Here is a 25451-nt window from a genome sequence, read left to right as displayed (position 1 = left end):
AACTAATGGAAGTTATATTTATCAAAACAAGAGAAAAAGCAAAGGTTAAAACGGATAAAATAATTTGTAAGTGCATTAAAAAAATACTATTTAAAAAGAAATTTAATTTCCATTATATATTTATACACACATACATATATATTCAAATACATTTATTCAGTTCTTTTCAGCTACAGATTTTGTTTTCAGATTGAGATATTTTTCCAAGATTCATACGAGTTTTTATTTTTTCTGTTTCTAGTATTTCAGCAAAACTAATGATGGAAGGAAAAGGGCTTGAAGCCAATTGGATACCTTCTGAGGGGACACCTTCTGGCCCAATGAGCTAGAGAATGTCACCTTAGCGACCCTATCTCGGACAACCATAAACCGTCAAATGGGCAGAGAGGACACAGTTGTATTGTATTCAACATAATTGACAAAAAGAACCAGCATGTCATTTCACAGAACAAAAGCAGTAGAAAATTTAATTTGATTTTACAACTTAATCATACAGTAAATGGTGAGTTTCATTATCAATCTTCATGATTAATCCAGCATTTTATAGAAAGAAAATGCACATTCACACAAACTGTATACACACATTCTAGCTACAATCACACATATATGTGTCAACAAAACAATAGCTTTATTTTTTTTTCATAAAACAATCTGTACATAGTATCTTCCTCTAGTTTAAGTTTTAGACTGAGCCAGAGAAACTAAGGTCAACTGATTCACAGCAGAAAAAATAAACATTTACAGTACAGTTCACAGGTAAACGACCACCGTTGTGCCTATTTAGACTTCCTTCGTTTGGCTTGGGTGGGGCTTGCTGCGGTTTCTGTAAAACCAAATACGTCGGTTAGAGAAAACTTTATAATGTCTTATAAAGACATTTATAAGACATTATACTGACTTTCAAAGGTACTGACTTTGAAACGTCACTTTGGTGATTATTGTACCTTTAACTGCAGCACTGGTTCCAGGCCTGGCTGACCTCTTCCGGATGCCGCTGTCTACCGCCGGCTCCTCCTCTGCCTCCTTCTCAGCTCGGGAGCTCCGTCTGCTTGGCCCCTTGGGCTTCTCCACAGCAGCTCTGGGAGAACCACAAAGACAAACAACAAACAAGGAGAGAAAAACAGGACGTGGATCTGTTACTAACGAGCGACCATTTCTGCTTTACTCAACATTGTAATACCAAAGAGGACTCTGCTGTTTTTCCTCATCTACCACAGATACTGTCCATCTTCATCCCAACAGCATCCACGACTACGTCGACATGATCACTGCTTCTGCCTTTGCAGCACAACCATGTCAAAATACATACCTTGGGACTATGTTGATGGGCGTCTTTCTTTTCTTTGCCCATCTGTGATAGAAGTGGAAAAACAGCGGTAAACTATCAACTGTGCTGAACAAACAGTTTTACCACCTCACCATATCATGATAATCCCACTGTGGAGATACAGCCATGTGGTAATGATCTGCCTTTGATTTGACATGCTTTAAATATCATATAATCTCATGCTAATCATACGTACCAAGTCCGAAGGCCTTTGCTCATCACTTACCCCTGTGGCCAACCAAAAAAACCTCCAAATTGTGTCAATGGAGACAGAAATCCCCAAGAATATTCCAAGAGTGGTTTTGCTCTCCGTGAAATTAACGTTAAAAAAAGGGGACAGCTTAGAAACCCCGCCACCCAAAACAAGCAGAGAGGACGGCAACAATAATTTTGGAGCCTTACCCCTGCTCTGAACCTGCTGAGATGTCTTCACCTAAGAAACACAGGAGCAAATGATCAATTAGGACTCTAAAGTTTCCAAAAATGTTAATGCTTGTTTTTTTTCTTCTGTAAGAAAAAAATAAATAAATAAGGATCAGTTACCCGTCTTCTCAGTTGAGGCAGGCTCCTGTGAGACTTCTGGCTGCAGAGGTGCTGAAACATGAGAAAAAAAACATCTACAGTGGTGGAAAACATCTAGATGCACAACAGTTTAAAGAGCTACAAGAAGCAGCTGTGTGTGTGGAAGTAACATCATGTGAATGGTAGCAGATACATTTGTTGGACCCTGATAAAATCTTTAAATGGTTTTCAAGTAAATTTGCATAAAATCAAATTTTTAATTAAACATACTGAAAATATCAAAAATGTCCAAAAAAAACAGTAACAACCCAGAGTACAATTGTTCCTTTTTAAAAATAAAAGTGGCTGAATAATGTTTAAAATTTTCTAGAAACAGAATTAAATCTTAAGCAATCTGTTACAATTTTTATTCATCCCCCAATTATTTACTGTTACGTGACTTTTTTTAAAAAAAAATCTGCAGTTATCTACCTTTATATCAATTAGTAGCTTGGAGGGCACACAAACAGTAAGCCTTTCTGGTCAGGTTTGAAACAAAGGATGAAGATGTGGAAATGTTCTTTTTCTAACTACTAAGTGTGATGGAGGTCCTGTGATGCTATGGGCCAGTTCTTTTTCCAAATGCACCAGGTCTGTTTTGACCTATTTACAATACAAGTACATTTTAAATGAACATCAGGTAAACTACAAGTAATCTTGGTGAATGTTACACGTAAACTTAAAATGATGCTTTCTTTTTATAAATATTTGCTATGGGTGCCAATAAATGTGTATGCATATGCAGGCAACAGCCCTAAAATTCCCCATTTAGGGCCAAAATGCAAAAATCAATTAACAGAGGAGTGACAATATGTATACCAACAAGATGAATATTTTTCATGGCTTGCTATGAATGTACCTGGGGTGGCCTGGGTGGATTCAGCTGCTGCTGCTTCTGCTGGCGGCGGCACAGAAGGCTCTGCAGCTGGGACTTCGGTCTGGCTTGCTGGAACTGCACTGGGAATACCAGTAGGTGAGGAGGTGATGTGGGAAGCCTCCCCGGGACCGCTTGCAGCAACAATCGGAAGAACAGATGTTACAGAAGATTGCATGGGAGGGACTGTAGAAAGCAAAGCACTGGAAGAAACCCCGGAGCCAACTACAGTCGCAACGGGAGCTTGAGAATTTACAGGCGGTGGCTGATTTGGGACCGAGACCGGTGCAGGAGCCTGTCCAACAATCTGAGTAGGAACTGTAACTTGACTGGGGATTTCTTTAGAAACCACAGGTGGATTATTATTTGGACCAACAGCAGTAGTATGAGGAGCTTGTGTTTCAGTCTGATTAGCAGGATGTAGAAAGACCTGCTGTGGGATACCCCCTGTATGACTCTGCAGAGGCCTTTCTACAGTAGTTTGTTGGGAGTCGCCTTTGCCAGAAACGGATACAGTGGCTGATGTGGGCATTGGTTTAATTTGGGAAGCAGGGGATGGAGGCGCGGGACTCTTTCGAACAGCCATGGGGCTGGAGCAAGGAGGTGGAGAAGCCAGAGGTGGCTGAAAGGAAGCTGATACAGACGGGCCTGGGTGGGGAGAAGGCTGATGCACCGGGACAGCAGATTTCTGAGAGGAACTCGCCTCACTTGGAGTTTCTGGTTTGATGCTTCCTTGGTTAAATTGCTGAGGAGCTACAAGAGTACTAACTGGCCCTGATGGCGACATACTAGTGGTTATGTGGACCTGTCCGAGACCACTCCTGTTAGACTGAGCGCTTGTCATTGTAGCCCCTGTAGTTTGAGAGGAGCTAGGGGCATGAGAAAGATGGATGTTTGCAGCTGAGACCTGTAAAGACCCCACCATGGTAACAGACTGTGATACAACTCCTGAATTAGGAGCCACAGAGGAACCTGGGACCTGGAAAATTGGGTTAATAAATACAGGTGTAGTAGTGATAAATTGTGCAGGTCGAGGGCCAGAGCTCGGATGCCGGATGTCTTGAGGTCTTATATTCTTGTTAGGGACGGCCACCATGGTGGACACCATTGATGTTGGCACCTGTGAAGTGGGAGCAGATGTAATGGGGTTTGATGTAACAAACACTGTTATCTGGTTGGGGGAAATGTTACTAGATGATGCGGGGATCTGTATTACTGACTGAACACTGGTCACAGGTTTTGGACTGGGGCTTGGTTTGACAGCTGAACTGGCAGCGTTTACTGCAGAGCTGGCACTAACAGAGGAGGCAAAAGTGTTCTGACCGGAAGCAGGCATACTGGTGCTTAGACCTGGATTGGCATTAGTGTTAGTGCAGACTGAGCTAGTAAGAGTAGCTGCTGGATTTACATTTGAATTTACAAAGCTAGGTAATAGGTTGTGTTTAAGACTAAGGGTACTACTAGCGTTTGCAGCAGTGGATGGGTGGGAGCTTGGAATTGAAGTAGGTGGCAAGGAAGAACCACTGGTAGGAATTAGAGCAGATCTAGGTATAGCTGGAGTTTCATTTGCGGCAGTAGCAGGAGCAGCGGCTGTAGTAACGACAGACGTTGACTTATCCGAGTTCTGAGAACTGCTGGATACAGGTCTATCTGGATCCAAAGCAGGCTTGTTGTCATTCCCTGTTTGCGAGGGTCGAAGTGACATGTTTGGAATATTTGCGTTATCCAGTAACTGGTTAAGGGATGTTGGAGCTGCTTTAAGAGCAGTTGAGACCTCTGAGTCCTGTCCAGTAGCTAGGTGTGTTGGGGGTCTGTCAACTGTGTTAGCCTGCGTTTCAGCATCAGGTTTGAGAACTTGATGTGCTGGCATACGAGGGCTTATTCTTGGTGATGACAAATCTCTAAATTGCTGTGTCTGGGCTGGAGGTTGAGCAATTGGTCGCTGCTCTGGTGGCATTATTCCCTGATTTTCCCTAAATCCATCAACAGGGTTTCCATGAATACCATGGAGGGAGCTCTGGCTCTGCTGTGTCTCTATGGCTCCACCAGCTTGTGAAGGCATCGATACTGGACTCTGTGGTACAGAGGAAGGACTTAGCATCATGGTTTGTCCTTGAGGGTTAACCAACTGCTGCTGGTGAGGAGGGCAATTCATGGTATTTTTTGTTGCCTTCTGCCTTCCTGGACTTGGAGTGGCAGACTTTCGACTGGAAGCAGGACTCGACCTACGACTGTTGCTAGGACTTGCCCTTTTATTTTGACCCCCAGACTGTTTGTCTTGCTTGGCACCTAAAACCCCTACACCTGCTCCAGCAGACTGTTGATTGTTAGAGTTATTTCCTCCTAAGTTGCCGTTATTGTTGTTACCTGGCAGACTTAGACTAGGGGGAGCCTGGCCTATGGCTTTCAAAGTTGTTGGGTTCAAACCTTGTTGGTCAAATCCTCTGTTAAGGTTTGGCTGTCTCGGAGGAAGAGGAATGTTAATTTTGGGAGGAAACAAGCCTGCAATGGAAGCGTTTAGTCTCTCAGGCGAAAGGTTAATTTCTGAGGGCTCAGTACTTGGTGGTCGATTAGTCGGAGTGAGGGGATGGTGGTACGGCCTAGGGCTTGCTCTGTTTGGGGTTTTGGGTCTTGAGCTCTGTGAGGACGTTGGGACACTGGGAAAATGAAGGCCAGGCATGTGGCCTCCTTGCTGGGGCTGAGTGGTTAACTGCTGCTGAGGACTGGCCCCAGTATGTTGAGGCATTGTTGTTTGCCCAGGTCCTTGCTTCATCATTTGAGGGTTGGAAGTCTGGCTGGAAACCATCTGCTGTGTCCCATTTCCAGGTTGAACTCCAATTTCTGAGCCAGCAGGCCTGTCTTGCTTTGTGTGGGGACCAGTGGAGACCTCCTCAGACCCACTGCCTTGGGGTCCTTGTCCTACGTCTGGATGAGACATTCTTCGTGCAGCACCTGAGAGCTGGAAAAGATTTTAGAAAGTATTTTAAAAAAAATTCTGATTACTTCTGCACTTTAAATCCAAAGTTATCTTTTGATTATCAGATATAAATGTTTATATTAAATCCATTAACATTAAGCCTTACTTGTGGGTTCACCATTAGGGGCATCCCCCTGGCTTTGTCAGGTGAGGGTGGGACACCACCATGGCCTTGAAGGTTAATCATTACAGGCATGTTTCCCTGCTGCGAAACAGGGTGCCTCTGCACATCTGTTGGATTGCCTAAACTTCTAGGAGGAAGCTGCCCTCCTGGGGGCATGGGCATGCGATTCTTGGACTCCTGTTGCATCTTTATCATCATCATCATCTGCTGCTGCTAGAATGTAGAGACAAACTTTAGGAACAAGATACAGCTTCTGATGTTGACAAGAAACAATACCATTAAGTCACACAATACGTGTACCTGTTGTTGTAGGCTGGGCTGTTGCAGCTGTTGCTGTTGTGATTGCTGTTGCTGCTGCTGCTGTTGTTGTTGTTGCTGTAGTTGATGCATCTGTGGTTGACTTTGTCCTGGTGTTTGTGACCCTGGCATCCCTTGCTGTGCTTGAGCATTCTGAAGATTCTGCATTTGTATCATCTGCTGCTGCTGCATTTGTTGCAATTGTTGTTGTTGCTGCTGCTGCTGCTGCTGTTGTTGTTGTTGTTGTTGCATTTGCTGCTGTTGCATTTGATGCTGCATTTGCTGCTGCATTTGCTGTTGCTGTATATGCTGCTGTTGCATTTGCTGCATTTGATGATGTTGCTGCTGCTGCTGTTGTTGATGTTGCTGCTGCTGCTGTTGATGTTGCTGCTGCTGCTGTTGATGTTGCTGCTGCTGTTGATGTTGCTGCTGTTGTTGTTGTTGTTGTATGTACTGCATCGGTACCTGTTGCAGAACTCTCTGTTCTCCAGTCTGATTTTGAAAGCCTATTTGAAACAAAGAGGTTCATAGTAATAACTTAATAACAAATACAATACAATTTTAGAAATTAAAAGAGTATGCAACTGTAATAATTGTTTTACTAATTACTGAAGATTTGTACTGAATAACTTAAGGTTTTTTGTTTTTTTTAAATAAAATGTACCTGTAGGCCTATTAGGAAAATCGGGGAGTTTTTGCCCGGAGCTTTCCAAACCCAAACCCTGGTCCCCACTTAGATTTGGCAAATCTGTATCTTCCATGCCAACAGTCCCATCAAGGCCACTGGAAGGAGAAACAAAATGAGCCATCTGACAAAATAACCAGTTTAAGCATTCAACACAACTGTAACAAATAATTGTTATTACCCAAGTCCCTCTACTTCCTGCTGTCCATCACTCTCTTTGGGCTTCTTCTTTCGGGGTGGTTTCTTCTTTTTGGGTTTAGCTGGATTATCCCCACCAGCTCCCTGCTTCCCACCTGGTCCAAACTGGCTTGCTGAGATATCACTCTGCAGTAGGTTGACCAGCAGTGGGCTGGTCAGTGTAACATCTTTGCTAACAGGAAAACCACCTGGCTGTCCACATGGTCCTCCAACTGGCATTTGACCGGCGAACTGTGGGTTGAAGTTCATGCCATGACCTGGAAAGTGACCATTACCCATCTGCATATGCTGGGGGCCTCCCATCATGCCTTGCTGCTGCTGAGCTTGCATATCAGGGACCATCTGCTGCACACCTAACTCCCCTGTCCCACTATTTGGATCTCCAATGACATGTGGATGCTGCTGAGCGGCCTGTTGTTGCTGCTGCTGCAACATAACTTGTTGTTTTTGTTGCTGAAACTGTTGTTGCAGCTGTTGTTGCTGGTGTTGGATGAGATGATGGCCAGCAGGGAGTCTCATCTGTGGCCCGTGCATTCCCATAGTTTGATTAGGATTGCCAGCTATTGGGATCTGCTGAGGCTGTTGTTGGTTCATCTGTTGGTGCTGCTGCTGCTGCTGCAGCTGTTGCAGCTGATGCTGCTGCTGTAACTGCTGCTGCTGCTGAATCTGAGCCATTTGCTGCTGCTGCTGTGGAGTCATCTGCTGTGGGCCAACCTGGCCCTGGAACTGAGGCATGTTACCAGGAACATTGGGTGAAGGGCCACGCATCATCTGGCCGGGCATAACCCCAGGTGGAATCTTCCCTCCAAATGCCTGTTTGTTTCCTTGCATCTGGTTGGCAACCATCTGCTCCATTATTGAGTTTTGTTGTTGTTGTTGCTGCTGCTGCTGTTGCAGGAGCATGGCCTGATGCCCTTGGCCTCCAACCATCTGACCCTGCCCATGCATCACCCCCTGGCCTTGCTGTGGCATCATTTGCTTGGGTGGGGTCATCCCTCCTCTCTGCCCTTGACCAATGGGCCTTGAAAGGACAGTCTGACCGCCACCCTGGCCTTGAACCATCTGGCTGGGGGAGGAGGACACAGGCTGGGCCTGATGCTGGAGGCCCATCATTTGGGTCTGGAGGCCAGGCTGCTGCTGGCCCATACTAGCCCCAGCCGTGGTACCAGGGGGTGGTCCTGGCATACTACTCTGACCAGCCATTATATTGGGTTGAGCGTGGGGTGGTCCCTGCATCGAGTTTGGAGTAGATGCTGCTGGCTGGGCTCCTGAATTGAAACAGAAAAAATATATATGAAAGACTGTAGAAATATCTTTTTATGACACAAACATATTCATATTTTACATCTCAAATTAGACCAGTGGTTCCCAAAGTGTGGGGCGCGCACAGGAAGTGTTATGGATGAATTAAAAAACAAAAAAAAACAAAAGTGTGTTATGTCTGGTTGAACGATGTGTGTGCCCAGTTGATTAATTTTTCTTTTTTTGGGGGGGATTTTTATTGTAATCCATAGGGTGGACCAGATAATCTTCGGAAACCACTGGAGGGGGGTGAGGGGGAGGGGGGCAGAAGAAAATTTCTGAGAACCACTGAATTAGACAATCAAAATTTTTGTGCAAATTTGGTCTAATTTGGCAAATCATTTTGCAACATTCCGCAAATTATAAATGAATGACAAAAAATGTCCAATATTACTCTGATATTTAGAAAATTTGGGTAATGCTAACTAACCTAAAACGAAAAATTTGGTCTGACATAATTATGGTGAATGAGGTTTTGTCTCTTTGTGCAGTGCATGCAAATAAATAGTTTGAATTTATGTAGCAATGCATATTTCTAAAAATGTGGGTGTGTGTTCATTTTTCTTTGATTATTTTCTTCTCAAACACAAATCTAATAAAATTTGAGAAAAATGTCAAATCCAAAAGAAATTGTGAGCATTGAGTGAAGAACAATAATATATAGTTTACATTAGACTAATTTGATCAATTTCCCCCAATCATACAGCCATCCTTCTGCAGTGTCATTTGAATTTCTCTTATGTTATTAGTTTTTACCTGTGTGAGTCATTTGTTGGTTCTGCAGCTGCTGAGTTGCTACCGGGGCTCCTGGATTGCCACCAGTCACCTGACCTTGAACAAAGTTCATGTTTGGAAAGCCCATAGGACGCTTTGCCATGCCTGCAATCAGTAATTATTCAAGAAACCATCATTACATTAGAAATCATAACTTTATAGTGATTGTTCTATAAAGAGAAAATTGCATCATGTTTTAACCTGCATGGAAACCAAAAAGAAAAAGAAGCCGTTACCAACAATTACTCACCAGGGTGGACTTGGGCTCCCGGCTGCCCATGTTGGGGCATTCCCATGAATCCTTGCTGCATGTTGCCCTGTTGGCTGAGAGCCACTCTGCCTGGTGAGCCGACACCCTGGGGGAACCCCTGAGGAGTCGTAGGTCTCTGAGCCATCATAGGAGGAGTCCCAGGAGAACCTTGCTGAAACGGAGACGAGGACGATCCAGGTGACTTGGCAGTGATGTTGCTCTGTGGTCCAGACGTTGACGGTAGGGGTAGCGGGGGTCTGGGTGGTCCGCTGACACCACCTGGACCAGCCTGTTGGCTTTTAGGTTGCGGCGCAGCAAACTGCCCCATTCCTGCAGGCTGTTGCTGCTGTAACTGCCCCTGTCCCATTGCATTATATAACTGCCCCGCCTGCTGGCTACCAAACGGATACGGGGGTGGTGGGTGGTTGGGGGTCTGAACTGTAGCTAGTGACGGTGGGCGTTGAACCATTTGGTTTTGAGGGGGGAGTTTTCTCCAGGCAGGGCCTCCTTGGGCTGCTGGTGGCTGTAGTACGCCAGAAGGCAACTGATTCCAGCCAGGAGGCACACCCATCGGGCCCGCGGGGTTGAATGGAGGTCGAGGTCCGAGCTGGGAGAGCTGAGCCTGCTGCTGAGCTTGCTGCTGGGCCTGCTGCTGTTGCAGTGTGGCAGGGTTGATTGGTCTGCCTGCTTGCAGTGCCTGCATGTGATGAGCAGCCTGAGCAGACATGGGAGCTGCAGCATGTGCAGCGCCCTGTTGGTGCTGAAGCTGCTGCTGCTGCTGAACTGAAATCATCATTGGATCCATCACATCTGTGACAACAGTGGAATTTTGTTATGCAAGTGCTGTAATGTATTTGCAATTCCTACATCAATTATTAGATGAAGCAAAAAATAAAGACCTAAACCTGTCTGTAAAGGTGGTCTCTGTGCACGAACGTGCATCTGTCCGCTGCTGCCTGGCAACATAGGCTGACCCACCATGCCAGGCCCACGTGGAACCATCGACGGATTGGGCATCCTTACACCGCCTTGGAGAAAAAAAAAAACATGCCACCAACTGTGAAAATATGCATATCGCCCCCTACTTCATAGTCATACACTACTTTGTGCAAGTTCATGACATAAAACCCAAATAAAGCCCACTGAGGTTTGTGGTTGTAATGTAACATAATGTAAATAAGATCAAGGGGTATGAAGACTTTGCGAAGAATTGTAAGCAAATCAATATTCTAAAGTAAGCAGAACAACAGCTAAAAAGAAAAAAAATGAATGCCAACTAAAACAAAGAAAAAAAAACATTTATATTGTTTTTATAACTTGCTCAGACTCAGATGTCGTCTGTAATATAGTTTCTCATTCACTGGATCATCTGTTGCTATAAATTAAGAAAACATTAAGTGAACACATACCTGGGCCAGGCTGACCTGGAAAGCCACCATCCATTCTCATCTGACCAGGTGCACCAATTGGTCCATTCACTCTTACTTCCTGTCCTCTGTTTGGTCCAACAGCCACATTGATTGCTCCCTCGCCTGAACATTAAAACATAAAAGAAAAGCAGCAAATATGGATTTGCATGTTCATTATATTTTCAAAGAAATCCATGTTTGAATTATGCTTCTGTCACCTTCTATTTGCACAGAGAGGATACCCAGGTCTCTGAGCTGCTGCTGGTTGTTCTGGGCCAACAGTCTGAGACGCTCTGCTGCATCTCGGGGAATGTTGAAGGTAACACGGACGCTATTCCAAGGTTCTACACGCTGTGGCTGCAGCTTATCAGAGCCTAAAAGATGATAATTAAATATATATATACAAAGTGATGCAAGAACATATATTTCATATGCATAGAACACACAAGAGCTCACGGAAACAAAATTGTGCGACTTGTCAAAGTTTTTAGGGCTTGTATATCTTATGCAACGAACTGCAAATTCTTTCAATATAAAATCTCACACATTGTTATATTTTCACACTTATCAAGAATTTGAAAGCCTTTAGAATTTAAGAAAGTTAAAACCACCTAATTAGAAGGAAACATAATAAAAACTGTGGGAAAACAAAGCAATTACTCCATTATAAACTATTATAAACAGAGGAAAATTGAATCTGATTAATACATTTACTACGTAACCGAAAACAAAACTAACCCATATTAAGCACATTGGGTATCCCACTGAGAACCGAGTCAAGTTTCTGAGCGAAGTCCTCATCGTTCATGTTGCCTTGAAAGGCAACAAATACTGTGGAGTCCTCGTCCTTCACACCGTCCTCTTCCATCCCGTCTGCCTTCTTAACCTCGTCTACTTCAGTTGTGTTGCATTCGTGGCAACTATCAGCTTCTTCGACTGCATCATCCCCAACACCTGAGTCTCTGTCTGACTCGTTGTCAGACTCCAGGTGCTCAGCCTTGTGGGACACGTCAGGCGGGGTCTGTCGGTGAGCCATCCTCCGCCTTCTACTGGGAGTGGCGTCTGAATTGTTTTAATCTGCGGTCACATGTATTAAAGACTCAGGTTAGAACAACAAAAATGTCAAAAAAAAAACTAACTAACTAGGTTGTAGTACACAAAATTTAAGCAATACAAAGTCAGACATATTATTCCTTCCTAATAAAAAAAAAACAGCCAAGCACTCAGAGGAACTGGAGCAGCTCACTGCTCAGCTTTCAATTCAAACTCTTTTTTTTTTATCAAAATGAGTTGATATCAGAAAGGACTTGTTGACATAAACGATTGTTAAAGCAATACTAACATTTACAAAACCACAATCGCAAAGAAAATACATAAAAGCACATTACTTTGGAAAGGTAAAAACCACAAATTGCTTCACAAAAACTACAAATACATCAAACGACCTAATTTAGGGGAGGCGGGCTAAAAACAAAGAATTTATAACAAAATAAGGGACCGAATGAATGACAGATCACAATGTTATATTTGACCAGAAGGATGGACTTTTCCCACTGGAACAAATGTCATTTTTATTGACCAAGAATGAAGAGTTGAAGGATGAGCAGTTTCATGACAGAAGGAAAAAACACCGGTGGAATTGTGCCTTAACTGCAATTAGTATCAATGCAATATTCAGCAATCGCCACACTCACGTTTTCCAATATTGAGCTGCTCAACAGCTCAGATGAAAAACCTTCTGCACAGTTCTGAGCACTCAACATTTCTCAAGTAGTTGGAATACAATTAGCATGTGCTTGTAAAAGGTTATGCATGCATCCCGCATTTTTCCTGCACGGATTACAGCATTAACGCTGGCTCATTCACAGTGGTTTAATCTTAAACCTGAACTCAACATATGCTGTACTCTACGTCCTCTAAAGTCAGAACATGGCTGCCACATCAGAGCAACAATACAGACTTAGAAGCTTATAACAATATGGAAGAAAATGTTTTCTTTTTGCGCTTAAATGCATACAAAAGGAAAGATGAATTTCTATTGTTATTGGACTATATTTCTTTAAGCAATTAGGAAGCTAAAAAGATCAAATCAAACTGTTTGATATCCTACTAGGGAATCCTCGATTTAGTACCTATATCTTTCTTTGCCAATTTTCTAAATATCAAACAAATGTGTACTGGTAGACTTAAGTGTGCTGGCTGAGGCTTTAGATCTCCTCACTTGCTGTTCCTCAAGAGATTTGCTGATGAAGTTTCAGATGACCCACATGCACTGTGTGAACAGATCTGCTCTGCCTCACACTCAGCCTCTGAAGGGAAGCAGTTTCCTGGTGCACAATCACACCAGAACCATTTGTTCTGAGAGATCAGCTCTCAGCTATATCTGAAATATTGCTGATTGAGGGGGCTGCTATTAATCAAGCAGCATCCTCTTCGCCATTCACTGGAGTCTGTCTACCTAAACCAAGTATTATCAGGTATTTTACATTTAATGTCCACACAGTAATAACATGAAAGGAGGCATGAACAGGCAACAGATTCTCAGGATATGACATCGAGTAAAAATACCAGCATTTCACTACAAATAAAGTACTTACTCATGTAAAACAAAATAAAAAATGTTCTAAACTCGAAAACAAAATTATTCCAGTTGTTCCAAAAGTAAAATGTTGATGAAGACAGTTTATGCATAAAGTTGGATCATCATTATTTCGCTTTTAAAACAAAGACTTAAAATAAGAAGCTAAGAAGTAGCTTGTGGCTACATTACCCGTTTGCTGGGTTGCCTTTTTTAGAGTAACACAAGAAGCACAACATGTTGATATTAGCAGTTCCATTGGTTGGGTTGCTACCTGCTGCCTGGCCCAGGTAGCCAAGCAGCATTAAAGGAGCCACAATGCTTAAGAAAAGAATTAGTAACTAAATCTCTCCAGTTTTTCTGTAGCAAAATTGATGGGTGTTGCTACTTTAATTTCCAATGTATTCTCTTTAGCAGCAAAAAAGTGTAGAATCCCTCTTCTTCCACCTCACTGACAGTTATGGCTGCACATTACATCGTAAAAATATATTGTAATAGTGATATCAGTGTGTGTGGTACTGATGTGGCAAATGACTGAGAAGCAATAAGAAACACCTGTTATATTCCAGGTGTCAGGAATTTTCATGTTTAATGCCAAAATGTATTGAGTTTTTGGACTATGGATGATACAAGTAAAAATTAAAAATATCGGACTAAATTATGGGCCAAAATCTATACTGGATGTGCGTGTGAATTTGAACATAATTGCGTATTCAAACGAGCATTGTTGACACTCAAAGGTTGGAAATGTTTGACCAAATTACCTCTAAACCTGGATAAATCCGTCACATATAAAGTTTCAAACAGCGTATAGTACTGTATCTATAGTAAGTACGGAGCTGTGCTTTGTCTTTTAAAAAAATTTCGCAATTCTCAAAGAGGGGCCACATAGGAAAATTAAGAGTCATTGAAATATTTTTGCACATTTAAAACTTATATACACGTGTTTATTAATGTACACAGACGGTTATTAATTGTGAAAGCAAGAAGAAAAACTTAAAATCACATTATGACTGCAGCAGCATACACTAAACACACCTGTAGGTCACATCAATTTGACCGGTGATGTTAAGTCTATCAAAGCAGACAAATCCCAATTTTAGAGGCGTCTTTTATTCATGTAAAGTGTAGTTTGGATTCTACCCCCAGTCGGTTAATATCACACGGTTTAAATGGAGCACTATAAAAGAGCTCCAGCTTGATTCAATGATGATGATGGGGGCCCAGAAGTAAGGGCCTTAACGCAAATATAAGGTAGCGAAATTCCCGACGCAAACGCTCATATACAGTTTCATTTGTCCTTGTGCATAATCAACCAAGAGCAGACAATGTCTACATCCCACATCTTTACGTTTTAGATGATACATCTTCAAAATGTGCAAACTGGAAGTCAAAACTGTTCATCCTAGCGTCTCCGTCAACTACAGCTAATTCCAGCTAGCAACCGCTAGCCGGCTAACAGAAAATGTAACTCATCACGAATCCATTCAAGCGCCTACGCTTAGCTGAAAATTTCACTTATTTTAAATTTCTACACCTAACAATTAGTAAGAGCGAAACACCTTACCACACATAATCGTGAGGAAATATGGTTAACCAGTTGAAATCTGCTTGCTAGGAAGGCTAACAAAACATGATTCTCGTTAGCAGGTTAACAGAACGACTTCCGATGATGCTTTCCAAAATAAAACAGTTGTAAAAGTTTGAACAACGGCGTTATAAAACCCCCCTCATATAATTTGCTTTATTTAACCCTCGTGTGTGTCTGGATATTTTATATTTTTAAATATTATTTTCGCCATGTTGATGTCTTGCATGTGTGTTAAATACGCCTTTCTTTCCCTGCAGTTGCAATCCCTTCAAATGTTTATTCATAAACTGTGAATCCGATTTTCACTGGGTTGTGCAAAAACCTTTTGATGGCTTTTTAATGACAAAAAATTTAAAATTGATCAGAAGTAATGTTGACGGCAATTCTTGGCAATCCCTTTTTCAGAAAGTCTCCCCACAAAAATATGAAATTTGAGCATACAATGGGACAGGGGAAAAAATAACACGAGATTAGCAGAGGTTGAAATGCTGAAAAATCGAAATTATTAAATCAAAAATTAGTATTTATTGTTGTTGCCCCGTTTTCTCTGTTTGTGCGGCAGTCCATATGTAACCCTAACCCATTTAAAATCTTATTTAAAATAAAAACAGAAAGATAGAACTAGTTAAACATTCTTTATTGTTTGGTCGGATGGCTGCCAACTGTTTTCCCAGACATCAGTTGTGGAAATGTGTGCCTAGCACCGCACCCAAAAAAGATGAAAGACAAAACTGACTAGTTGGGATTGGCATTTATATTTCAGTGATAAAGTATGCAAAAACATTTGGCTCATACCTTAAATACAATCTAATACAATTGCACTGATACACAAATAAGATGCACTGATTGGTATATGTTATTAAAACTATATAAATGATAACAATGTATACAGTCAAATAAACATTACATTAAAAACAGAAATCACATGAAATTATTTAGAAAGAATGCAGCCACATAACCTTCAAATTAAGAAAATTCAAATATTCAGTTTCTACAGGATTAGTTTAATTGCACTCATCAAACACTTACTGATACCTAAGACCTGTGGAGCTTAATAAAAATATCTTGGTAAGGAGAAGAGAAAAGAACAGAATTTAGTCTAAAATTGTATGTAACAACTTATCAGTGTCAGTTCATCTGTACAGTTTTCACAGCACTTCACTTTTCCCACATTTTATTGTTACAACCTTATTCCAAATTGTATTAAATGTATTTCTTTCTTCAAAATTCTACACACAAATACTCCATTATGACAATGTAGAAAAACGTTTTTGAGAGTTTTGCATAAAAAAAAAGAAAACTAAAAAATAATAATTGGTAGGTTTAATAATGCGTAGGTTTTTGAGGAAAGAGATTAAATTGACATAATTTTGGAATAAGGATGTAACACAAAAAAAAGTAGAGAAAGTGAAGTTATCTGAAGACTTTCCAGATGCACTCTAGTCTGTAGCATGGTCCCAAAAAAATCAACGCAACAGTTCCAGTTCCAGCAGCTTTACCAAGTAACATTGAAACACAGTTACATGCCACAGAAAGAGGAGGGGAGGTTGTTAGTCTAGTCTGAGACGCTCCTTCTCAGGTGAGATGCAGCAAGGATTTGTAACAGGTGTAAACATTTCCACTAAGCTCTAGGTGGTTATGTGAAATGCAATCACAAAGTAAGCAAAGGTGATTCAAATATGTTATAAATGATGACATTTTTGGTCTGCCATACCCCTTCCTTTTTCCAACGAATCCTTGCAAAAGACTGATTATTTTCCAAAGGAATTCCACTCATAATTCCTGAAAGCCATTTCTAGTGCAAAACTCGGGAACTTAAGTAGTAAAAAAAAAAGTTCCCATTCCGCCACCTTCGGACAAATAATTTCACCAACCGCTCATGCTTCTGTTTCACTGTGATTCAATAATAAACTTTACGTTACTGTGTATAATACAAGCAGCTGACTTCTAAGCCATTTCTGGGATGGGTGTGTACTTTTACAAGAAGGTGCACTGTGCTAGGACGGTCCTCGAGGTTTTGAGAGTAGGTGCACTATTATCAACATTAAAGTGGATCTACTTTTCAATTTAATATTCTGAGAGAGGGTCAGATTTGTACCATGTTAGTTCAGGGAAACCTGCATGTGTTTCTGCTGTTAGATGATTGCAGGGCGGGTTAGCTTGTTGTTTTATTTATTAAGCAGCCTCCTTTCTTCGTCATTAAAAACCACTTGCTCTTACTGTTGCAGTAAGGAAGAAGTAATGCACTAAGGCTTGTTGGACATAGTGAGGGCAGAGGCATCAGCACTGCGGGGATCTTTCACCCCGATGATGAGATCATTGGTTCTCCGTGTTCCCTCCACCAATGAAAGAACTTCCCTCCATTCGACATTGTGCCCTTTTGCCTCCAGCAGCACCACATCGTCCTTTAAAAACTCAGCTGTAGCAGGTAAGGTAAAAGAACACAACAAGAAGGTTAAGATATTTTTTCTTACGTGGTTCAAATATAACACTCACAAAGGGTGTAGCAATCACAACTTGTTTGGATTGTGTGTACTGGATGTCTCTATGAGGCATTTTACACTGTTGGACAGTTTTATGGCAACCCTGCCTTCAAATAAGTTCATCTTTTAGTGCGGGAGCATAATCTGAAACAGAACTTTTAAGAAAAGGCACACTTTTTTGTTACATTTCTGAGCTTATATGGCCATGTGTTAAGGATGAAAATTTCACCAGAAGACCCATTTTCTATTTTCTGGCACAATATCCAACCTTTTCATTTGAAAGTTTCTAGTATTTTAAATAATCCATGTTGTGCAGTCAAAGAAGGTTTCCACATCATAACAGATCCCCCAATATACTTAATGGTCTGTGGTGCTATTCTACATACAAATTCTTTGTTTCAAGCCAGATCCACCTGGAGTGTTTGAGTGATAAAAAAGCTGAAGTTTGTTCTCAGCTGACCACAGTGCATTCCTCTTGTAGTCCCAGTAAGGTATAGTAAATCGGTGTGTTTGCATGTGATATGACAGGAAAGACCCGCATATGGAAACCAGTTAATAGCTTTATACAGGTGCTGCAGTTTTATAACGGTGATGTTTGTTGATATTTTCTTATCTGTGATACCATCCTGCTCTCTGAGTGTATGGTGGAAAGATAAATATGGGTTATTGTCCAACTTACAAAACAGATACATGGGTCTCAGTCTCATGTCATGTTTATACTTCAGAAGAACAAAACTTTTATGAGTTACTGTAAGATCCCAGAAAGTCTAAACATCTGAAAAAGTTAATAAAAGCATTTAAAATGTTCAACATTTTGCTTAGCTCTGGTAACTGCTGGTATAGACACAGACACTTGGTGTTTTTGTTTGCCAGAGTCAAGCTTCTACTTTACATAGACTGCATAATAAATTATGCAGATAAAAGTAACAATTTGCAACAGTACATGCTGAGAGCAGGAGAGGTTAATGTTTGTGGAGACAAATTAATCATTCTGAACATGTTAAATTGAACATAACACTTGACTTAAAAGACTCAACTAATTCCTAAATATACATTTAAATTTTTCTAGCTTATCCCAATATGATACCTTAACACTGGCCTAAAGAGTGAGTATCAGGATGTTTGTGCCCAACCTGACAAAAGAGAAAAAAACTCACCATCCACCAGGAGTAGGTTGTCCTCCAGCTGTGGGTGGAGTCTGCCATACGCTAAACTGTCACTCATGTTTTTGCGCAGAGAGAGAACATTCATAAGTACCTGTGGAGGAATTACATGAACTGTAATAAAATATACATTTTATGAGAGGTCTGTACGTGTCACAGGACTAAAAGGTGAATATTTAACCTGTGTAATGCCGCTGAGGGCCTTCTCTCCGTTGGAAGATCCAACGGCCACATATGTGCCGCATAATCCCACGGCTGGCCTCACCACTGTGGGCATCAGGAAGGACATGGGTCTTTTTCTAGCCTCAATGAGGTTATGCTGCAACAACAAGGAAAGCATAAAGATAAGAGCCGTAAGATGGTGCAACAAATAATTTAATGAGGAAGTGGGTCAAGCCGAAGGTCATACATACAGGGTTAGGTGATGAGCTCACTGTTTCATTAGGCCACGAAAAGTCCAGGATCTGGCTATTAAGAAGAATACCTGACGAAGTCACTATCCTGCTGCCGAATGGTTTATTTAGTGAGCTAAAAAAAAAAAAATACAACGCGTTGCAAGTTTAACAATTTTGGTGGGTTTTTTTGTTATCAAACTGGCAATAAGACGTACCTGACAACTGAAACAATGTGGTCATCTGGGCCCATGACAATGACCTGTGCAGCTGCTGCACCGTCCTTCATTGGAAATGATGAAGTGTAATGGTTGACAGAGAAAGCTTGGGAGTCATTGATCATCTGTCGGAGCTGGGAAGCCTCTGGTTTACTGGAAGACCAAAGAAAAGAGGTTCTGTACTGATGTTTTACTAAGAGAGAGACTAATTTGGCTTCTTACAAGGTGGATTCATTTGTACCTCAGCATCTTATCAACAACCTCTGAGACAGAATTGTTAAACATAGGGTCTCCCAGTCCACTAGAAAGGGCCAATGCTATCTTCACAGCCTGGGGAGGTTATTGACAAATAAAACAGAAGAAAATACAGAAATCAATCCAGCATGCAAAGTGGTTACACTCTATAATCAAAATTAAAATATGTATATTTATATATAATTATTTACCTCTGCAATCCAGTGGTAGGTGCTACTTCTGGGCACTTGGCTCGTAATATTGTAGCCTTCAAGAATATTGAGTGCAGTGATCAAACCAACACCTGCATGTGGGGCTGGGGCGGCCATGATATGATGTCCTTCAAAAACACCAACAGATCACAATATTAAAGACATGGTAATATCAAACATGAACAAATCAAATAATAAAAGGAGCTAAAGTATGTAGTTACTAAATAAGATCAGTGTTTGCATTTCATTTGGATTCCTAGACTAAAAACAGGTCACTTTAGATCCAAAAGAGCATCAAAGACACTTCTGCCAAAGTCAAGAATGGACAATTAGCTCATTCTAGAATCACCCAGGAAACATAGAGGACTGGTAGAAAAAAGTGTTTATATCAGGTCAAGTGAATATTGTAGTTGAAAGTGTCTCTCCATCTGCTCTGATGGGTAATAAGGAACATTTACCCTGATAGGTGATTTCCACTGGCTGTTGTATGACAGTGCTGTAGTCTCCAAAGTCTTCCTCCGTCAGCACGCCATCTTTTGCTTTCACCTATTACAAAGCTAGAATTAGGTCCAATATGCTTGTATCGTTTGCTTTTACAAAACATATTTCATCAGTTAGAGTTAAATATGTTCCTTCTGTCAAGTTGTGGTAAGAGACAAACCTTTCAAGATTGCGAAGAGGAGCAAGATTTTCCAGTGTTTGCAACTGACGGCACTATGTTACCTATTATCGAGCGAAAGTCTTCATCCAGTGTGTTAGTGCCTCGCTAATCAAACACACAGCTTAACACCAGGGAGTGTACTTTTAAAGGTCATGTCAGGGTCACTGAATCAGCTGAGTGACAATATCAAATGATCAGTGGTTTGCTTATTTCTAATACGCTGATATTTATTCAGCCCTGTGTAGGTCATTTTAATGAAGAGTCAGTTATCAAATCCCACTATTCAGCAGGGGTTTTATGTGACAGACCAATAGAGCAGAGATCAACAAAGAGAAAGGAAAATCATACATCCTTCTACAATAGCTTTTTTTGTATCAAAAATATGTATTCCGCCACCTTTCCATTGACGTTGCTTAACCCTTTCTGCACTGATGGATCACAAGGGCTATTAACCTCTAGAACCCGACGGACCCACCGGTGGGTCCGTCGGGTTCTAGTAAGTAAGTCGACTGCAACCGATTGCCATCAGAAGCAATGAGATTACAGAGCTGGGATGCAGAGATCAGCATTTCAATTTGTTTACGACACAACTGTGAGTTAAGCACTCCATAAATCTGGAGTTTATGGGGAAAGAAGAAAGTTATTGTCAAAATAAAGCAACAAGAAGTCCTGTTTGGAGTTTGTGATAAGCCACGAAGAGGACACAGCAAGCATGGATAAAAAGTGCTCTGGTCAGATGAGACCAAAACTAAACTCCAAAACATTAATTCCATTTTGACATTAGTGTTCAATAAAACCAATAAAATGATACAATATAATGAAGGCACAACTAGACTTTTGATGTCTGCAGAACAAAATTCATCTTGTAAGGACACTATGCAAAATTCATGACTGCTTATATAATCCGACGGAAATCAGTCTTCCTTACTTCAGCCACCATTTCCTGCGCCAGCTTCCCAGTGTAGAACTCTGATATTCCTTTGTCTGCGACCGCGTCCAAAATATCTGCTAAATCAATGCGTCGGGTGAACTGTCCGGAAACTGGAGCCTGACCGTTGGGGAGGAACAAATCCCGAAATGCATCCGACACACTCTTATTCTTCACTTCATCCACAGCTTCCGCTGCAAAACAATAAACAAATTAAAGGGAGAGAGAGGTGAGATTACAGCTAAAGTTTGTGTGCCTTCACTTTATGTTGTCTGAGAGAAACATGGTGCCTTACTTCTGTCTGCAAAAAAGGAGCAACTGTAAGGACAATTAGTTGCACCCGGTGTCTGGCATGATAATAATCTATAATTACCCAGATCGTGAGTAACGTTGAATCCATTTCTGGCTACATCTGCTGCCATGGAAACAACATCCTTCCATGGTATCCTAGAAAAACAAAATATTAAGTCAACAAACAACTTAGTAGTCACGCTAACATGACAGCTTAAAAACATATTGTTATAGTTAACTTAACACATAAAAAAGAGAAAGAAATAAAAGCAAAATATTTAGTTTTATTAAAAGAATTTCAACAGAAAAAGTGAAATTAATGGAGATATGCAAAATATAATGGCTTGTAACAAATTTAACAAATAATTTTATCTGTATAAGGACCTGCCATAGAGCTGGTGAGCCTGATGCATCCCACTGAGCATCCCTGGAACTCCCACTAGCAACCCTGACTGAAAGAAACAAAACAATATGTTCGAGGCAGCAGAAAGCAACTTCAGACCTTTATCTCTCACTTCTAGCAGGCTGACATGAAGAAGAAAAACGTACTTTAAGGTCGAGGTTTGCGAGCAGCATGTCCTCCTGAATGGCAGATGGCGCTGTCTCTCTGAAGTCAATCACTCTTGTCTCGTTCTTACGAATGTTGTGCACCAACATAACGCCACCACTACACATCAAAAGAGCACAACGCAGACATCCGAGCAAGCATAATGATTGAGTTGGCGGACAGAGGCAAACATAAAGCATGTGATGAACCAATAAAAAGTATAATTATTGTTTTTAAACATTCAATTTTGGCCTCATATATGCTATGTCCACTACATGCCTTGTGGCGAAGTAGTACAAACAAGGCTTCTTATGTTGTTCTTTCAACAGTGGCTTTATTTTTACTATTCCTCAATGATGAGGACCAGATCTGTGGAGTGCTTGACTAACAAGTTTCCAATCATCAAATTCTCTCACCTGAGCTGTAAATCTCTGCAGCTTAGCTCAGCTTTACCATTGGCCTTTTTGCCGCTTCTCTGATTTAATGCTCTCCTTCCCTGACAGTCAATCTAGGCTGGACGGTACGTTTGCAGTCTCTTCCTATACTCAGATGATGGACTCCATGTCACTCAGTTAGATATGAAAAGCTTGTTATAATGTTCTATAGCCTGAACGTTCTTTAAACCTCGCCAAAACTTTTGTTATTGGTCTACCTGAGATGTTCCTTAATCTTTATGTTGCTGTTTTTTTCACTGTTATGTTTAAGTAACTCACCCCCCAATGCCAGATGTGTGAGGGTGTACAATTCCCAAACAGAGAGCAGCAGCGATGGCAGCATCCACACTGGACCCCTCCTTCCCCAAAACCTCAAACCCCAGAGATGTACACTGAGCTACATCTGTCACCACCGCTCCCTGGTTAAAGACCTGAAAACATAAAAAAGACAACGGAAGGAAGCATATTCATCACACTTTTATTATGAAATGGCTTATCCGAGTGTAGACAAGAAGATACACACAGTAATTTCTTAATTATTAATTTCACAGAAACAGAAGTGATGCAACGCTGTTGGCATTAAATGAGCAGGAAGCAGCAATAGGCCAGTACCTGTGGATCGCCGAAGTAGATCTGCATGATGAGGGCAACAGTGACCCCGGTAGCGAAGGTGAGACAGGCTGTGATTATGACCGTCAGCCCGTCCCGCTGACAGGCGCAGTCCTCTTTGAAAGGGTCGACAGTGGTCTCCCTCAACGAGGCGACATCGTGGCTGGCCAAGTCTGAGGCAGAGGACGGGAGACGCTGCAGGCGAGCCGACTTCAGAAACAGATCTGGGTCTGGGATGAGTAAAGCGTAAATGAAAAGCAGCCATAAGTGGGAAAGGAGAGGATGCAGTGTTTCACATAAAAAAAAACACCAAAAAAATTAAAGCTGGTATTTGATTTCTTTCTAAATTACGACTCCATGTAGTGAATATAGAACTAACTGAACCTGTGTGAGTGATTTATTGCAATGGTTCCAACCATGGATTTAAATGAACAGGCAAGATAAGCTCAACTAGGAAGTGTTTTGCATAATAATTCCTGACATGACTTCCTGAGTCCTACCTGTGTCTTGCTCACTCAGGACGTTGTCATCTTCTTTGCGGGACTTTAAGGTGTTTTCTCCAGACATCACATCATCCTCCGGCAGCCGGGGGAAGCTGGTGATGCTCATGTAATCCACTGGAGAGTAGGCGCTCCCCAAGGTTGTCTCCGGGTTGGCATCCTTGTCCACCCCACTTCCACCCGGATAGGCTGTCACAGCTTCTGGAGCAGGGTTGTGCATGACTTGCAATGAATCTTGTGCTGACTCTGTTTTCTAAATTCTTGAATTAGGCCAAGAAATACATGTTTGTGAAAAAAAAGAAGGTAATATGAGAAATGTATGGATTTCCTCTTTTTAGGGACTGCAAATCCGGAACCTGCAGCTTCTTTAAATTCTCATGATATCCCAATCGTGCAGGGATTTGTAGTTTTAAGTGTGATTGTGGCACATCTAGATCACTGCAGCCGGGTCTAATTGGGAAACGTTTCATTAGGCCAAAGCAGACGTGTGTAGCTCCAATGATGGTGCTTTTCTTTCCACCTGGACATAAAAACAAACACGCAGATTGACTGACTAGTTTTAGATAAGCAGTTTCCTTGATACAGCTACGATGAGCTGCGATTTGTAGGATTTAATAAAACTACAAGACGCCTAAAGCAAATGTTTGGAAATAAGACAACATATTTCCTAGAAAGGTCAAGTAGCAAACGAGTTTATTATTACTAGAAACAACAGTGTTATTACCTGTTAAAACTCCGAAGTTAAATTCGTGCGCTGTTTATTTACCGCGCTGCTACAAGCTAACGCATCTTTCCATATATACTGATTCTAAGAGCATCGGTGTGAGGCAATAATACTTACCCTTGTCGTGAAATACATGTTGTTCAATATAAGCATTCCTTGGAGGTGTTTTTTTTTTAGGTTTTTATGCGGAGCCGGTGCGGAGGAAGGACGGACTCATCCCAGCGACCGTATCCCTCCCTGCACAGACAGCAGCCGCAGCTCGACGCTGAAGTTCACTTCCTATTGAGTGTCGGACAACCGGTAGGACTTGTTAGGGGATAATTATCGGAATTTGAACACTCTGTTTTAAAAATACATTTGAGTGTAACTAAAAGGTAAAATTGGATGCCTTTAATATATGTCAGGCGAAAAAATCGCCAGAGGGTTCTGGTCGTCTTCTTTGTACCAACGTCAGACTTACTTCAGTGGAAAAGAGCTTGAGGCCTTGAAGGTTCACTGAAATCTCTTTCTGAAAAACATAAATCCCCCGCCTCTTCGCCTATCTGCATCATAACAAAAGGGGAAACTCTCTTTGCGCGATTCCTGGACTTGCTGCCTCGGAGTATTGGTTAACTGGCTGGAGTGGAAAAGCACGTCATAGCAGGTGCATAAACCTGCTCAGCCTTAAACCCTCCCTTTATTCATTGTCTTCTTCTCCCTCACCCGAGAAAAGAATGAAAATGTCTCAGATGTCGGTCTACTGTTACTTTTTTTTGTCTCTTTTCATTATTTGTTCCCCAAGGGGAAAAAAATGAGGAAAAAATAAAAACAGGGTGGCAGCTATATTAATAGTTGTTTTTTTGACATGGGCAAGAGGGCTTTTTGCCCATGGCAATATCCCAACCTAGAGCGGCATGACACAGTGACTTGTAGTGAAGTTCATGACCGGTGAGGCTCTGACTCCTCTGAAACCCGATGTACAAATAAATAAACTCCAAAATAGAAGCTTATATTTCAGTTTTGATCTTAATTGGAAAACACAGATATCATTCAAGGTCTCAACGCAAATAATTTAAATACAAAAAAAGACACGCAAGTGTGTTTTTATGTAAGGTACAGAAATTTCTGA

General features: G+C 41.5%; 2 protein-coding genes across 6 annotated transcripts; both read right to left on the bottom strand.

The window, feature by feature from the left end:
* Positions 1-84: 84 nt before the first annotated feature.
* ncoa6 (nuclear receptor coactivator 6) lies at positions 85-15047 on the bottom strand. Of its 4 annotated transcripts, none has more exons than XM_044113967.1 (17): positions 14924-15047; positions 11517-11855; positions 10997-11152; positions 10779-10901; positions 10275-10397; positions 9370-10179; positions 9102-9224; positions 7027-8311; positions 6825-6943; positions 6164-6666; positions 5846-6076; positions 2748-5721; positions 1871-1921; positions 1730-1760; positions 1310-1351; positions 945-1078; positions 85-823 (listed from the first exon to the last, which is right to left on the bottom strand). In XM_044113967.1, the coding sequence occupies exons 2-17, from the start codon at positions 11812-11814 to the stop codon at positions 777-779; spliced, it is 7050 nt and encodes a 2349-aa protein (XP_043969902.1). In that variant the 5' UTR covers positions 11815-11855; positions 14924-15047; the 3' UTR covers positions 85-776. The 4 variants fall into 4 exon arrangements, with proteins under 4 accessions (XP_043969902.1, XP_043969893.1, XP_043969885.1 ...); XM_044113958.1 differs by having other exon boundaries at positions 5846-6073; positions 10269-10397; positions 14924-15027; XM_044113950.1 differs by having other exon boundaries at positions 10269-10397; positions 14924-15021.
* A 636-nt stretch (positions 15048-15683) lies between these two features.
* Positions 15684-25051, bottom strand: LOC122829436 (glutathione hydrolase 7). 2 transcript variants are annotated; one of them, XM_044113998.1, is made up of 18 exons: positions 24804-25051; positions 24461-24622; positions 23976-24139; positions 23620-23879; positions 23123-23349; positions 22790-22941; positions 22079-22196; positions 21914-21981; positions 21612-21685; positions 21239-21432; positions 20108-20195; positions 19650-19777; positions 19445-19533; positions 19204-19356; positions 19007-19121; positions 18775-18912; positions 18588-18687; positions 15684-17366 (listed from the first exon to the last, which is right to left on the bottom strand). In XM_044113998.1, the coding sequence occupies exons 4-18, from the start codon at positions 23837-23839 to the stop codon at positions 17194-17196; spliced, it is 2037 nt and encodes a 678-aa protein (XP_043969933.1). In that variant the 5' UTR covers positions 23840-23879; positions 23976-24139; positions 24461-24622; positions 24804-25051; the 3' UTR covers positions 15684-17193. The 2 variants fall into 2 exon arrangements, with proteins under 2 accessions (XP_043969933.1, XP_043969923.1); XM_044113988.1 differs by having other exon boundaries at positions 23620-24139; positions 24461-25051.
* Positions 25052-25451: the final 400 nt, after the last annotated feature.

The sequence above is a fragment of the Gambusia affinis genome, linkage group LG01 (assembly GCF_019740435.1).
Source record: "Gambusia affinis linkage group LG01, SWU_Gaff_1.0, whole genome shotgun sequence".
NCBI classification, from domain to species: Eukaryota; Metazoa; Chordata; class Actinopteri; order Cyprinodontiformes; family Poeciliidae; genus Gambusia; species Gambusia affinis.
This window is presented reverse-complemented; position numbering and strand designations above follow the sequence as displayed.

Excerpts from the sequence above, each read along its gene's own strand:
- ncoa6 (XM_044113950.1), bottom strand. The coding sequence starts at position 11,814 with ATGGCTCACCGACAGACCCCGCCTGACGTGTCCCACAAGGCTGAGCAC. Across the intron at positions 6,667-6,824 it reads TTTTCCTAATAGGCCTACAG|GCTTTCAAAATCAGACTGGA; the intron begins GTACATTTTATT and ends TGTTTCAAATAG. Across the intron at positions 6,077-6,163 it reads AGCCCAGCCTACAACAACAG|CAGCAGCAGATGATGATGAT; the intron begins GTACACGTATTG and ends TCTACATTCTAG.
- LOC122829436 (XM_044113988.1), bottom strand. The coding sequence starts at position 23,839 with ATGCACAACCCTGCTCCAGAAGCTGTGACAGCCTATCCGGGTGGAAGT. Across the intron at positions 23,350-23,619 it reads CCTGAGTGAGCAAGACACAG|ACCCAGATCTGTTTCTGAAG; the intron begins GTAGGACTCAGG and ends TACTCATCCCAG. Across the intron at positions 21,433-21,611 it reads CAACGTTACTCACGATCTGG|CGGAAGCTGTGGATGAAGTG; the intron begins GTAATTATAGAT and ends ATTGTTTTGCAG.